At 34.5% G+C, this 15,224-nt stretch overlaps 2 protein-coding genes across 3 annotated transcripts; one reads left to right on the plus strand and one right to left on the minus strand.

Annotated features, from left to right (window-relative positions):
- Window positions 1–1,692: 1,692 nt before the first annotated feature.
- Window positions 1,693–2,447, minus strand: LOC132176626 (protein LITTLE ZIPPER 1-like). Of its 2 annotated transcripts, none has more exons than XM_059588887.1 (2): window positions 2,258–2,447; window positions 1,693–2,127 (listed from the first exon to the last, which is right to left on the minus strand). In XM_059588887.1, exons 1-2 carry the CDS (start codon window positions 2,362–2,364, stop codon window positions 1,920–1,922), a joined length of 315 nt encoding a protein of 104 aa, XP_059444870.1. In that variant the 5' UTR covers window positions 2,365–2,447; the 3' UTR covers window positions 1,693–1,919. The 2 variants fall into 2 exon arrangements, with proteins under 2 accessions (XP_059444870.1, XP_059444869.1); XM_059588886.1 differs by having other exon boundaries at window positions 1,693–2,130.
- Window positions 2,448–12,312: 9,865 nt separating this feature from the next.
- Window positions 12,313–13,964, plus strand: LOC132175115 (zinc finger A20 and AN1 domain-containing stress-associated protein 1). Its single transcript, XM_059586947.1, has 2 exons — window positions 12,313–12,489; window positions 13,184–13,964. The coding sequence occupies exon 2, from the start codon at window positions 13,200–13,202 to the stop codon at window positions 13,728–13,730; it is 531 nt and encodes a 176-aa protein (XP_059442930.1). The 5' UTR covers window positions 12,313–12,489; window positions 13,184–13,199; the 3' UTR covers window positions 13,731–13,964.
- Window positions 13,965–15,224: the final 1,260 nt, after the last annotated feature.

The following is a 15,224-nucleotide window of genomic DNA, read 5'->3' on the forward strand; positions in this document are numbered from 1 at the left end:
ATTCCTAACGGCCAACTAACAGATAGACTAACTTGGTCATTTATCAAAACTACAGGGACTTCCTGTGATAAAAATGAAATCCCAAGATATATATATACATTTTTTTTAATTTTAAAAAAAAAATTAAGTATGTGCCACGTGTTAGCATCTGATTGGTTCACGTGGAATTCCTAACGGCCAACTAACAGATGGACTAACTTGGTCATTTATCAAAACCACAGGGACTTCCTGTGATAAAAATGAAATCCCAAGAGGTAAAAATAAAGTTTGTAAACCCCAGGAAGGTATTAGGCATTTAACCCTAATTTTTAAGAGAAAAAGGACCTGTTTTTAGAACTACTAATAGTAGTTTATCTTCTGTGATGTGTGCAGGAAACTAAACACAACTTGCTGGAAGCTTCCTTATTTATGATGAAGTTGTTGGAAGTAGTGTCAAGAGTCTGATGCCAGCATGCGTTGTTGAGCTGATCTAATTGTTTGTTTGAAGCTGTAACTATGATAATGAAAGTTTCCCTTTTGTGCCTGGTGAGCTTTGTCAATCGAGGGCTTGACGGACATGAGCCCTGTACCATGTATATAAGTAACCACTTTTATAGAATATTATAGAATTGCCGCATTTGTAGACTTTCTAAAGTTTATTATTTACGTTTTCCCACTGATCTGGTGTACTTTTGTATAGTTGTTGTTTTGAATGATTGCACGTGATCAATCATCAAACCATATCAGTGAAATTTCCTTCAACTGCAAGCATGTGAATCTTATTCTGCCGCTTGTTAAATAATAAATATTTCAATCATGGGCGCTTGACATGGTACATTCAAGGACACTGATAGAACCAAATGGATGGGATTCCCGCAATTTGGACAGCCCTACAACGTGGAGGGTTGTGGGACTCAATTATTCCAGGCAGCCCAGGGTGCAGGGTTTATCTGCCTTGGGCAGATGGACCTTGCAATGCCCTCTTGTGGGGTTACTGACATATCGGCAATTCGTTACAGCAATTCGGACAACTAATTGTAAGAGAATCTCATTCTAACCAAATCACATGAATTTCCACTTGCAACCACTTTTCTAACTCATGGTAGAATTCGGAGCTTGAAGTGTGTGTCAAAGCTTCCAATTGCTTACCTTTTATTATACATAAATGGCTAAAAGCTTAGGGGAATTAGAGCACTAGCTACAGTTTCTCTTAGATTTTCTATAAATTATAGGAACAAAATTACTTTTTGCTTTAAGGGTTAGGATCCCATCATCCAAACTTGTTATAGCTTCGGTTGTTTTTGTTCATTCTTTCTCCTCCAGCTCAGTGGTTAATGGTTATGATCAAATGCCTGAGCCTTTTTGCAGTTTTGCACGAGTCAACTCGAATGTGCAGCCTTGTACAACCAACTGGTGGAGTTTTGAGTTCCCACACCATTAGGGCTCTTGTTGTTGGAAAAGGGTCCTCTCCATTTCAAATGAAATGGAGACTATCTATTTAGTGCATTTAGAGTGTCCATTTAGTGCATCTAGTTTCACTGAATATATAATTTACTATTTCCTTTATAAAATGCTAATTTCCGTTTTCTTTTCGTGTTTATTTAAATGCTCAAACCGTTGATCTTTACACAACATAGATGTGGCTGGGATGCAAAGTCAAAGTGTATTATTTTTCCAAACAAGATGAATCACCACCAAAAGACATTACCTAAGAGCACTTGCAATATTGAACTAGTCAAATCCTCTTTTAGCCAAAATTTGTCCAGAACTCATAAAAAGCATAGAATTTGATCCAAGCTTAATTTCATCTTTTAGCATATTTCACCATATGATTAATTATTGCTAACTCTCCAATAACATGATCCTAAAACAGAAAAGAAGAAAGCTAGAGACTCAAGAGAGGGGCAGAGAGAACATCACTTCTCTTCTTTTGATATATCTCAGTGTTTGTGAACTAGGGTAGAGGAGAAACTGTCCAAATGGGGGAACTTCTTCTGAAGCTCATACATTAAGGCTAAGTTCTCTTGGTGAAGAAGACTAGCTTTTTTCCTCAGCTTCTCATTCTCTTCAATTATACTTTTGTTCTCCAAATATAGCTTCAGGTTCTTGAGTTCCATATCCTTTTCTACCTTTTCTTCACATCCTTTCCTGCTGGTCAAACACATCCACCCACATGACTTAACAATCATAAAAGAATAGAGACATGAAAAAGGTGAAAAGTGTGAAGGATTATTCTCTCATGGGGTTTTATGTTATGATATGAAGCATATATATGTACCTGGTAAGCCTGTGAACTTGAACTTTAGATCGCTTTGATCTTTGCTTTCTTTCCAAAGACAGGACTAGACCAGATGGGATCTTCTCAATATTGTTGTTGATACACATTTTTCTTTGCTTCTTATTGCTTTTCCTATAAAAACTAGGAGCTATAGCAGAAGATTATATATGCTGCTGCTGATCAGAAGGTGAATGAGTGATCAAAAGTGACAGAAGAGTGGGTTGCGATGTCCTATAAATATAGTTGGGTTTGCATTTGTGTATGTCTATATCCATGTGGTTGGCAGTAGAGAGAGAGAGAGAGAGAGAGAGAGAGAGAGAGAGAGATTTCTCTTCTGGCAATCATGGCTGGTGGACTCACGATTAATTGTAGAGGGCAGGGACCTGTTATCAAAAGATGAAGAGAAAAAAGTCATTAGAGAGCTAGGAAGGATCACGGCATTATAAGAAGGGACTAAACGTCCATATAACCCAGAAAATTCGATTATGTATGTTGAAAATTCTATTAATTTCATCATTTCAAAGAAGTTGCCAGAATTGCATAAATAAACCACATCTGCTTTATTGCATGAGCAACTATTGTCTGTCACCTACAAATAAATGCTTTCGTACAGTCTACATGTCACTTATATTGGGAAGGTGAGTAGTCTACATAGAGTGAATGGTTTATTATAGACACTCACGAGTACTGAGTCTTATTGCTTAATTATTTTGAAGTGATAACACAGATGTGACTAGTGTTTTTCCTGAGTCGTTACAAATGGTATGACTTGTTAAGGAGGGAAGATTATAAGACTCTGTCCACATCGGAAAGATGAATAGCCCACATAAAGTTGATTAAAGGCACTTATGAGTGCTAAATCTCATATTGCTTACTTATTAGGTAAAACTGGACTCTATAAATGACTATAGAGAAGCTCTAAATTGACTATGTCTTTTGAGGAAATAGTGCATATATGTTGTTACACGTATGTTACTGTAAATCACTACTTATCTTAAGATATTTTAATTGAAAATAGGGTGCAAATTATAAAGTCAAGTTTAGTTTTGAACTTTGGAGCTCAACTGTAATATCATGTTAAATCATCACTTATACCAAAAACTTATGAAGAATATCAATTGGTGTCGTGATGGTGCATTGAAATGCATGGCACCCTAGTTAAGGTCGGCATAAATGGGTGGATAGGCTTCTACAAGTTGCTCGTGAGTGTGGCATCACCTTGCCTTATGGGCCCATAAATTGAGCATGGCAACACTGTAGTAGATTGTCCATCCTTTCTCTCTCTCTCTCTCTTTCTCTCTCTCTCTCTCTCTGGGATTTTAAGCTTTATGTGACTTGGTGGCCCATTAGCAGGGGGAGGTAATTGGCATCCTCATCCCACCCTTTCCTTGCTCCACCTTTTATTTCCCTCATTATACTTAGTTTGAACACAAATATCTAAGGGTCAAATGCTATATTGAGGGCCTGGAAACCCCATCCCCTTTAATAATCTCCACATTTGATTATGATGCTGATGATGGCGATGTGAATGTGTGGCTGCCTTTCTGTGTTTGTGCATACAACTAGATCTTCATGACGATTGTAGTTCACAAACAGCTGATAAAGCCTTTTCTCTATTTTTTTTTCTTATGTCTCGTAAAGAATAAATGGAGACAAGATTCGATCTCATGACGTTTATTTTTACAAGCTTAAATTGATTAAAAAAATAATAATTAATCTAATCATTTAATTAATATTCTTACATTTTCTTGCTTAATTATTAAGAAATTATCGTATCAGAAAAGTACTTACAACCCTCTTAGCTTCTATCGATGTGCTTATTAACTCAAATCTTTTGACTTTTCCCTTTGGTCGTTTGATTGATGTGATACTCTTAGGTCCATTTTTCTTTTTTCTTATTTTAGAGAATACCATATAGCCAAGAAGTTTCACTTGAATGGCCTAATATATATATCATGTGATTACAGTACAATATGGTACCAAAAATCTTTGCAACCTTATTTAGTGTTTCAAATCCATCCTGGTGGTACATGTAGATGCGGTTACCTACCGTACGTGTGCGTGCATGACAGTGGGCTGTAGTGTATCTCTCTCCTTGTTAGAATAGAAATTTTGAGGGTGTTTTGGAGAAGTGTTTGCTATAACCTAGTGCATACCGATCTATACGTGGGACAGTGGGTTGTCGGGTGCATGTCTCGATCTCTCTTCTTGTTAAAATAGAAATTCTAAGAATGTTTTGGAAAAGTGTTTGCTATAATCTAGTGCAGGCCAATTCATCATAATTGGTGGGGCAAATAACGTCTTAAGAATAACGACTTTGTTCCGCACCTTAAGAGTATTTAATTTACTGTACTAACAATCTGTGCAGCACACGTGTGGACAAATATGTAAACATATACAAGTGTATGTATAGTATTCACTCAGAAAGCCTAATGATTTAGGTTTGAATGGTGAAGAGTGAGGCATTTGAAGAGGACTAGGACCACTCAAACCCTCACTTATATCTTCTTTTACTGATGCTACACTTCTAAATCTATGAGGTATAGATGCAATAGTCAACAAAGAAATGAAACTCTTCTCTTCTTCTTCTCCTCCTCCCTCTTTAAATGCCCTGAAATTCCTCTGTCCAAAACTACAAAACCCATATGGCATAGCTAATATGCATGCATCAATCATGATGGCTGTGTGCATTAATTTCTGCATGGGTCCAGGTTTGCATCAACCCCCATCTATCTACTCCATCCAACTTGGTGCCCTGCAATCAATTACATTTCATATTGGTGTGCACCTTCATCATCAAGCTTCACTGTAGTCACAACATCATGGCAAATTTGATTTTGGATATATATTAGGTATTTGGTTTTCAACTTGTACATAATTATAGTTGTGGACATTATGTTATGTATACACATTTATAACATCATAGTCATAAGGTGATACATTTATCATATATTGGTAGGAAAGTTGACAGAATACTTAAATTGCTTCCACAGTCAATTGATGCACCTCTGCGTTCAAAGATGGGAACTACTTGATGGCTGCCTATGCAACCTCCATAGTCCATATGCCACCCATCTAAAGGAAGACAATGAAGAATGGCATTTAGAGTGCATCTGCCGTCTGGCCTCATGATTTTACACGCTAAACGTGCATTTTTAAATAAAATCGCAGAAAGTATCACGTTATAGAGTACATCTAAACTGAAATTTTATTGCGTTTTGAAATTACTATTTTTCATACTGCACGTTTCAAGTCTGTTAAACCAAACAGAGACTAACAGAACATACTCTTTATATTCAGAAGTGGTTTTCGATACTAAAGTCAGAAATTTACTGCTAGCTAACAGGTTTACAATGGCAATTGTGTGAGCTGGAATTTTTTTTTTTCTTTGTTTGTTCCTTTTATATGGCCCACTTTTTTTTTCTGAGCATATTACACAACATGTAATGATTCAAGTGTTTGTCTATTTGTTGTGGCCTTTACTCCTAGTAGGGAACCTAACCTATTGGGGTTGTAAGAGGATTTTTCTTTTTCTTTTTGTTTTTCTTTATTGGCAGCTCTCTTTTCATTTTTTTTTGGATGATAACATTCACTTACATTATCTGCATTTACACATAAACCTTCTTAAAATTCAACAATACGAATATTGCATCCCAGTTTGATTGAATTTGCACATCTCTTGTACGAATATGGACAAGAGAGGTGTACGAGAACAAAACCAAACATTTTTCAAGAAAAAAAGAATGTACTTTTTTGTAATGAACAAATTAGGGTGACCTTCCCAAGGTTCTATAATTTTAAACGACTTACTTTACTAGGGATAGTATAATGACATGCCCTAAAGTTTAGCAAGGCAAAGAATCTACCTCTCAATTATGTGAAAATCTCTAACCCTAAGTTTTCAAATTTCAAACGAAATTTGAATAGAATAAACAGTTACATTTTCCAAGTCATTTTGAGTCGTCTTCAATGGTTATCTCATTCTATTTGTTAATGTGTTTTGGAGAGCTTTTTTTTTTAAAAAAAAAAAAAAAAAAAAAAAAAAAAGTTCTAATATAACATAAAGTTGAAAATAGTTTTAAGTGTTTTATGTTTTGAATTGTTTGTTAATATTTGTCTTGGAAAAAAAAAACAAAAACAAAAACATAAGTGAGAAAGAGAAAGTTTTAACAAAAATTAACAATGTTATTTTGAACAATATTTGCCCTTTCAATATAACAAAAGCATTGTAAGTCCTTAAATTTTGAGAAATTTCCTTGTATAATTACTAGACCTTAGGGAGGTCATATTAATTCCTCATTTATTATTGATTTTGATTAATAGAATTACATGCTTTAAGAACACGTGTTAATTTAATAAATTGAATTAGAAGAATTTTATTTAACCCAATTTTTTTTTTTTTCTTTTTTTAAAAAAAGTCCATAAAGCCTACCCATTTTTCATGTGTTATGGATCTTAACCTTTGAGTACTATGTACGAAGAGGCAGCCCACAAGACATTCATTGGATGGGGCTAATTGATATTAGTAAGGTGAATCCCTCTGTCTAGCTAAGCCCAAATGTGTTCTATTCTGTTCTGTGCCCTTTTCTCCCACTTGCATGCAAAGGCTTCGGCTTTAGCCCAAACAAGCATGGAGAATAACCATTAAAAAATAAATAAATAAAGGTGTAACTTACGAAGATACAAGCTGTTCATCACACAAACAATTTGAGTGTTAGATATAGTAATTTCATATTGGATTTAATTTGTTTTCCTTATTGAACTATTTATCATAGGTTTTTTTTTTTTTTTTTTAATATTTTAATTAACTACTGACTGCAGTTGGTTGGTTGTAATTAAATCACTAGGATTTGATTATCTTTCTTTTTCTTTTTCTTTTTTTCTTTTTTTGAAAAAATTCTAATCTCATTGAAGAAGGATCACGAGCATAACGCTTTTACATCACAGAGAAAAAAGTTCTGAAAAATCATAGCGAAAGCTACGAAATTACAAATCATAAATGTTTACATAAAAATCAAACATTCTAGACTAATTTATGACATCAATATCCGCTAACCTATGACTATTTTTCAGTTGTAACACTATATCTATTCCAAACAGACTTAACTCAATGCATAGGTAACGTAGCTCATCTTCCTCGTTCTGAAAACAGATCACACCCACAACCCAAAAGTCTCAACAATCCTTATTCAAACAAAAATACAAACAACAAAAAACAAAGAAAACCCAACCCCAACAGAAAAATAGCCATAAAAGCACAGTTCTGCTCTTGAAAAGACTAGATCTACTCATCATCAACCCAAAACAGTCGGAAAACTACATCATTTTCCTCGTAAATCGCTCACGAGAGCAGATCTAAAGAGAAAACTATTATTTAAAACAAACAAAACAAGTAACACAGCTAGCAAATCAACAGCAACTAGAATTGAGGAGATGATGGGCACTGGCCAGCATTGGCAGGTGGTGGAGCGGATGGAGGAGAAGGGAAGCACAGCACCTTGGAGGGCAGGCGGTAGCAGACGGAGTTGCTGATTTCTGGCCGAAAAAAACCTACAAAAACAAAGAAAACCAAAAAAAGACACGCAAAAGGAGAAGGGGGATTAGGAGGGGGGAGAGGGGGAAGGGGTTTGGATTTGATTATCTTTCTTGTATTCACTTCATTTACCCAATTTTCTTATAAATAAGGTCATTTGTATGGTCCTTGTAAAAGAACATAACCAAGTCATTAAGAGCAAAATATAGCTCTATTAGACTCTTCCTTACTGTCTCTTGTTTCCTCTAAGGCCAAACTATCCCAAATCTCGTCTCTATTTTGTCTCTTGCTTGCGCTATTTTTTCTCATTTTACATTTTTTATTACAAATTTCTACTTTCTTGAATCACTGAATTTGTTAGGAAGGGGATTTCAGAGCCCCCTCCTGAGATCCCTTTTTCAGTGATCGAGCAAATTGGGATAACAGTGCATATATGAAAACTTTTTCCTAATTCATCACAATTCCAACCCATATTCAGTCCCTATTTGGCATTAATATTACCATTTCTAGTTTCCACAATTGACTAAGAATTATTATTTTAAGTTGAATTACCCTTTTTAGTTGATTATGTTCCATATTAGTCTATCAATTACAATGTAAGTTGAATGTATCCTTCTCAAAAAGGATTCACTTGTCTTTTGAACTTTAGTTTTCCATCGTTAGATATTCTAGATTGACATTATAAAAGAAGACAAACAGATGTATTGCAAAAACAACTTTGAGAATTAGTAGAATTTTCTGGTTTTTTTTTTTTTTTTTTCTGCTTTTCAAAGCTAAATTCTTAGTCCTTTTTTATTGTTATTATTATTATTTCTTATAGGTTCGGCTACGGCAAGAACAAGGCCATCCACATAAGTATTCGTGTATCGCTTAAAACGGGTGGGCAGAATACATCTTTGACAAATAAACTAAGCAACCCAATTATAAAAAATAAATTAATTAATTAATTAAATTGAAAAAAAAAAAAACAAACAAAAAACAAAGTTTTTTTCCAAACTGAGTTAAAAGAGTTTCTTTCAATCTAATCTATAAAAGTGACATGTGCCTTTTTTTTAATAACATGTGATATACACAAGAATTTTTAATAAAATTTATTCTAATTTTGTTTCTGCTATTAAAAAAATATATGCATCTCACATGTTTAAATGACACATATCACTTTTATAAATTAAGTTGAAAAAAATTGTTCCGACTCAATTTAAAAGAAAAGTTTGTAAAAAATAAATAAATAAATAAATAAGAATAAAAAAAAAAAACTTCACGGCTGGGAGCCTGGGACATGACATACTTATCACAGAATGACGACATTATGGGCCCAAGTTCCTATTTGTCGGCTTAATAACAGGTTCAATGCTTCAACGCTTAAACGGCAATATCTGAACGCTATGGGAGCGTGTAGTAACGCGCCAGAAATTATTTTTGTTTCTATTTTAGGACAGGGACCCCTATTTCTCATATTATAATGCTTTCTGGTCAATGTTGGAGTACTAAACGCTACAGTGCTGAAGTAACTTATGCTATACTCTTAAGAAAGGTTCGAAGAAATTCAGTCATAAATTCAAATGCAAATTTAGCAGAAAATCATACAATAATTGCACACTAAGTGCAATCTAGACTGAAATTTTGATGTTAACAAAATAGAATAGACATATCTAGCAATTTTAATAGGAAATATCATAGAACTTCTGCAGGTCGTACCAAGTCTTAGGTTACCGGTTTCCCTATTTGAACAAGTAGGGCTTATAAGCTCTTTTATATTTGATGTTATAAATTGTGTAATGCCATTGTTTTATTGTATGCAATAGGGTAAGGCATGTGAGATTAAGAGTGGATCTCACCTGTTCAAATAAATATTCGAACAATTTGAGCTTCTCTTACTCACATTGTCTAAACAACTGTCCAAACAAGTACGATACAACTATGTTTTCGCATGAAATTGACATACATATATATATTGCACTAGATTCTTTCTATTTCGTACTACATTTTGATTTTCTTCCTCCAACTTTATCACACATATCAAAGCTGGTGACACAAAAATCAAGATGAATACTCTTCATTATAGTCCAGCCTTTAACCTCTTCAGCCAACAGTCGTTTGTGCGCGTGGTTGGTTGCATGGAACACCAAAAACCTCAACAGCTGGGATCACGGCCTCGTGCTCCAAAACTAATTAGAAGTATGTGGCAGAAAATTTCAAAACGGTGGGACCCAGATTGATATTTAAAAAAAAAAAAAAAAACTTAAGAGAAAAGTTAGGTCAAAGTTGAGTTTAAGTTGTACCTTTATCATTTTTTTAAAAAATAAATAAAAATGAGAAAGTTATAAAAAGATAAACATTAATATGATAAAATCTGAAACTAATTAATATAAAAACAATTATTCTATCGTACACAATTATTTGAATTTTATTTTTCTAATTAAATAAGAAAATGAGTGTTCTTCTAGTGTTTTCTTGATGTCCTCTCAACTGTGATGTAACTTTTAAAATTATTGTTGAATTGAGATTATCATTATTGACTTTTAATCTATTGGTAATTTTAAAAATTACATCACATTTAGGAAGACATGAGGAGAACATTAGAAGAACATTTATCATTTTCCAATTAAATACTTGAGATTTTACTTTAAAATATGGTAACTTTTGATAAATACTAAAATAGTATATGAGGTTGGTATATGTGATAAATGTTAGTCGTCATCTCTTTACAATTCTTAGAATATTATATCATGTACACTTTTTCAAACTTAAACAATTGCTTTTAAATTGAGGCTCAGATCATTTTTGACATTTTTTTTTTTTTAAACAAAAAAACTAATAATTTTTTCATATTTTGGCTGTGGAGTGGCTCGGTGGGGTTGGTGCCAACATGAGAAGGGGTGATGTTTAGAGTGTATTGTAATGTACTAATGTGGGTGTTCAAGGGTAGGTGACTTTGAAGAGAGGCGTTATGGATGATTTTAGAACATTTTCTTAATGCCAATAATGGATCAATTTATATATTTTGGTATGATCAATTTATACATGCCAAAAGGAAATGATGCAAGTACTAGAGCTTGTTGGTGGGTATCGGCACGAGATTATTTTACTGCTTAAAAGTTAGTATTGTTTGAGAAAGAAAATTGAATGCATTAAGTTTTGACTTTAAGGCCAAAAGTCTTCGTTACCTCGCTTGAACTTACATCTTATGATATTTCTACTCTAACTACTTTTATCTCATGCATCGGTGTAATCGCGGATTATTTCCTACAATGGACTGTGTTTAAGCTTTTGGCATAGTGGGATTGAGCGTGATTATCTAGCATAGAGCACAATTTGTTGCTATTGGGGCGAATTCCTTACTAGTATGATGGAACTAGGTCTTATACTTGGCTTTTGCATATGAATTTTGTGGGGGTGAGCGGCCTGTCGGCCCAATTCTAAACAAGTGGAAACTTTTTTATGCCTTTAATAAATGTAAAACATTTTACAAAAGAATAAACAAAATCTTTTTTGGCTCCTTTAATAACACTTTTTAGAATAGTTTTTTTGCTTTTTACTAAAAAAATTAAAGTATTAACAAACCATTTAAAACGCAAAATACTCCTAAATTATTTTAACTTTTATGCTACATCAAATTTTTAACAAACAAACCTGTACAGCTAGCAAGGTTTTTTAGGAGTAGTTAAACACTTAAAAATACTAAAAATATCTATTAAAAAAAAAAATTACATCAGAACAAATAAACCTATATAATTGGTATTTTTTTTTCATATAAATATTATTATTTTTAAATATCATAAATATTAAAACAATAAGTATGTGATCAATATAAATGTTTACGTATTAATACAAAGATTTAAAAATTAATCTCATTGAGGATTGAGATCCCTACAATTCTCTAAATGAGATTCTCAAATTCATAAATTTTGGCCGTTCATCTCATCTAAGCGTCTAAAATAAGTTATTTTTAGCATTTAATTGAAAAATATAACTTATTTTAGACATTTAGATGAGATGAACGGCTGAGATTTATGAATTTAAGAATCTCAAATTTAAAGAAAATTTTAGGGAATCTCAATCGAAATTCTCAAATTTATAAATCTTAGTCGTTTATCTCATCTAAACGTCTAAAATAAGTCATGTTTCAGCATTTAATAAGGAAGCTAAAACATGACTTATTTTAAACGTTTAAATAAGATAAATAATTAATAAGGAGTTATATATTAATTTAATCTTAATCGCCCAGGCTCTGCCTCGGGAAGATGCGTGTTCATGAAGGGTCTTTCTCTTTCTTTCAAAAACCAAAGAGAAAGAAAGGAAGAGAGAGAGGGGTTCGCTTTTGTGAAAGCAACTTTATAATATACATTGGGAACGAACCCAAATTACCCAAAATGACCTTGTGGACCCACGACATTGCTCCAAGCCAGGCCGTATATTCAGGAAATGATGACCTCATTAACACACTAGCATCAAATCCGACAGCTAGCATTTGCCGACATCCAAAACGGCGCGTGCCGTGGAAATATAAATCCGTGGGTGCCCTCCGCCCATTTCCTTTCCTTAAATCTTAAAAAAAATAACCTCAACGCTCCTCGTTTTCCTTTTTCTTAATCCTATGCTTCTGGTTCCGTTCGTTTCTCAGAGACAGAGTCGACGACACAGCGAGAGGGAGGAGGAAGGGGGAGAGGAATTTCCAATCGTCGGATTGAATTAAAAGGTACAGAAATCCGACAAACTTTGTTTGTTTGTTTGTTTGTTTGTTTTTTTTTTTTTTGTGAGTTTTGAGTTTGATCGATTTTTGTTTGTTGTGTTCTGTTAACAAACAGATCCAATTGTTTGATTGTGTAAAGTGAAAGCGTTTGAAATTTCGGTTCCATTTCTGAGTTTCCGTTTCGTCGACGGCGGAAATCTCAGGGAACACCAAAACCAGTTTTTCATTTCAGCCGTTCGATCATTGTAGAATAATGATTCGGACGGTCCAGATCAAAACCAATACGTCGACGCGCCTTGTCGTTCTACAGCCTTTTGGAAGGCTCCTCGGGAAAGTCGGCTCATGGGGGGTCGGTTTTTTAAAATACCGAAATTACCCTCCACAGCTTGGTCGTTAAAGGAAACAAAAAAATATATATATATAAACGGAAACGGAATTTGTGTCCTCTTCCTTCACGAAAACGGAATTTGTGTTCTTTTTCTTGACTCCCTCTTGGATTGTCGGACCAAACGGGCGTGCGTGCGTGTATATAAATAAACCCATGAGAAGTCATCGAACACACCATAACGTTTCAAACTTTTGACTCCCTCTCAGAGTTTCCGTTAAAATCAAATTCCTTGGAGGAAACTTCCAATTGTTGAAGCCCTTTTCGCCTGAGTTCCTAATCTTTGTTGTGTAAATTTTTTTTTTTTAATCAAAGGAATTGAATTCAGAAGATGGGTTCCGAGCAGAACGACGGAACTAGCTACCAGCCATCAGAGCCGAAGCTCTGCGCCAACAACTGTGGATTTTTCGGCAATGCAGCAACGATGAACTTCTGCTCTAAGTGCTACAGAGACTGTCGCATGGAGGAGGAGCAAGCGGCGTCGGCGAAGGTTGCAATGGAGAAGTCTTTTAACCCCAATCCCACAACACAAACAAAAGCAGAGGACCATGATCATCAACCGGCGGGGTTCTTCGCCGCCGGAGTCGGACCTTCTTCGTCGTCAGCCACAGCGGCGTCGTTTGGGTTCGGAAATATTGGGGATGATCGAGAACCGGAGCAACCAAAGGCAGCGAACCGGTGCAAGAGCTGTAACAAGAAGGTGGGGTTGACCGGGTTCATTTGCAAGTGCGGGAGGACATTCTGCGGGATTCACCGGTACCCGGAAAAACACGAGTGTACGTTTAATTTCAAGGCCATCGGCCGTGACGCCATTGCCAAGGCTAATCCGTTGGTGAAGGCGGATAAGGTGGAGAGGTTCTGAAATTAATCTGGATCCTCTTCATTGTGGGTTGGGTTTGTGGTAGTATTTGTTTAGGAGATGGTGGGGAAAAGTGGATTGCTTTTGGTGCTGTTGGATTGCTTTGCTAGTGGGTTTTGTTGGGTGGTTGATTCCATAATAAAAGTGAATCACTGAATTTGTTAGTTGCAGTTTGCTTTTCATTGTTTGGCTTTCTTCTTTTGGTAATGGCTAAGAATCTTTTCCACACTTTCTTTCTGCCTCTGTTTTATGCCTTTTTATTCTCTCTATACATAATAGTAACAATTATCTTGTCCATTATGTGGTGTTTGGAAGTGCTAGTTGCTTGCTCCTTATGCCCCTTTTGATACAAATAAGTAGACTGTCATACAGCTACATACAGCTAGAATAATGTGGCGGATCAAAGTGTTGACTTTGTACAAGTGTTTGGAAGTGCTAGTTGCTTCTCATGCCTTTTGATAGACTAATAAATAATTAGGTTGGCGTGGCAGATCGACTGTTACATCATAAGTTATATGAGTAATTCAACTTTGAAATGGTAATTTGTACCCAAAGAAAGGTTTTTTTTTCTTCTTTTTTTTTTTTTTTTTGAAGTATTTTTTAAAATTATGGTTTGAATGTGAGATCTCCTTTTCCGGAGTAAGATTACTCACGAGGAAATATAGACTTCAATGTGTATGTCATTCTTCAATGCCTTAGAGTATTCTCAGCAGCTATCTTAAAGCTGCTTCCCTTTCCTACACATAGGAAAAATTTTAAAAAAAATCACAAAAACTCATCTAGAGCAGGTTCTCTATGTCTTCCTTATACATTAAGATTGTTACAGTTGAACCCAATCCTTTCCTACACATAGGAAAATTTTTTAAAAAATCACAAAAACTCATCTAGAGCAGGTTCTCTATATCTTCCTTATACATTAAGATTGTTACAGTTGAACCCAATACATTGGATTCAACTATAGCAATCCACATAGTTTCTTATAATCATAAAATAACATTTTCTCTCCTCTCACACTTTCCTATACAAAATAAATGAATATAAAAACAAAAAGAATGTAAACAAAATAATATTTTAATGTTATAGAAAAATATAAAGGGAAATTACTGTGGAGTGTATTTGAATAAAGAAGAAAAAGTAGTTTTGTTCCCTAAATTTAAGAAAAATGAGAGGGAAATCGTGAATGCTCTTTTACTAGCTTTCATGTATATAGAAAGCCTCATATATCATTAAAGGCTAGTAGTATGCTACAATCCTCTCCTACTTAGGGCTAGAATTTCAATATTCTCTGACTAGCTTTCATGTATCTTGGAGTAGTGTTTTAGTTGGATCTTCTTTAGATGTCTTATGGTGAGAGTTCGAGTATGTCTAAGTGATAGGCGAGTCGAGTTCTTGTTGACTTGTTCTTTGAATTTGCTTTAAAGTAGAAGTCATCAAGACATGTCAATTGTACCTCAATTTAACGAGTCCATGAATAAAGATTAGCATAAAGAATTATTA

The sequence above is a fragment of the Corylus avellana genome, chromosome ca3 (assembly GCF_901000735.1).
Source record: "Corylus avellana chromosome ca3, CavTom2PMs-1.0".
Lineage (NCBI taxonomy): Eukaryota > Viridiplantae > Streptophyta > Magnoliopsida > Fagales > Betulaceae > Corylus > Corylus avellana.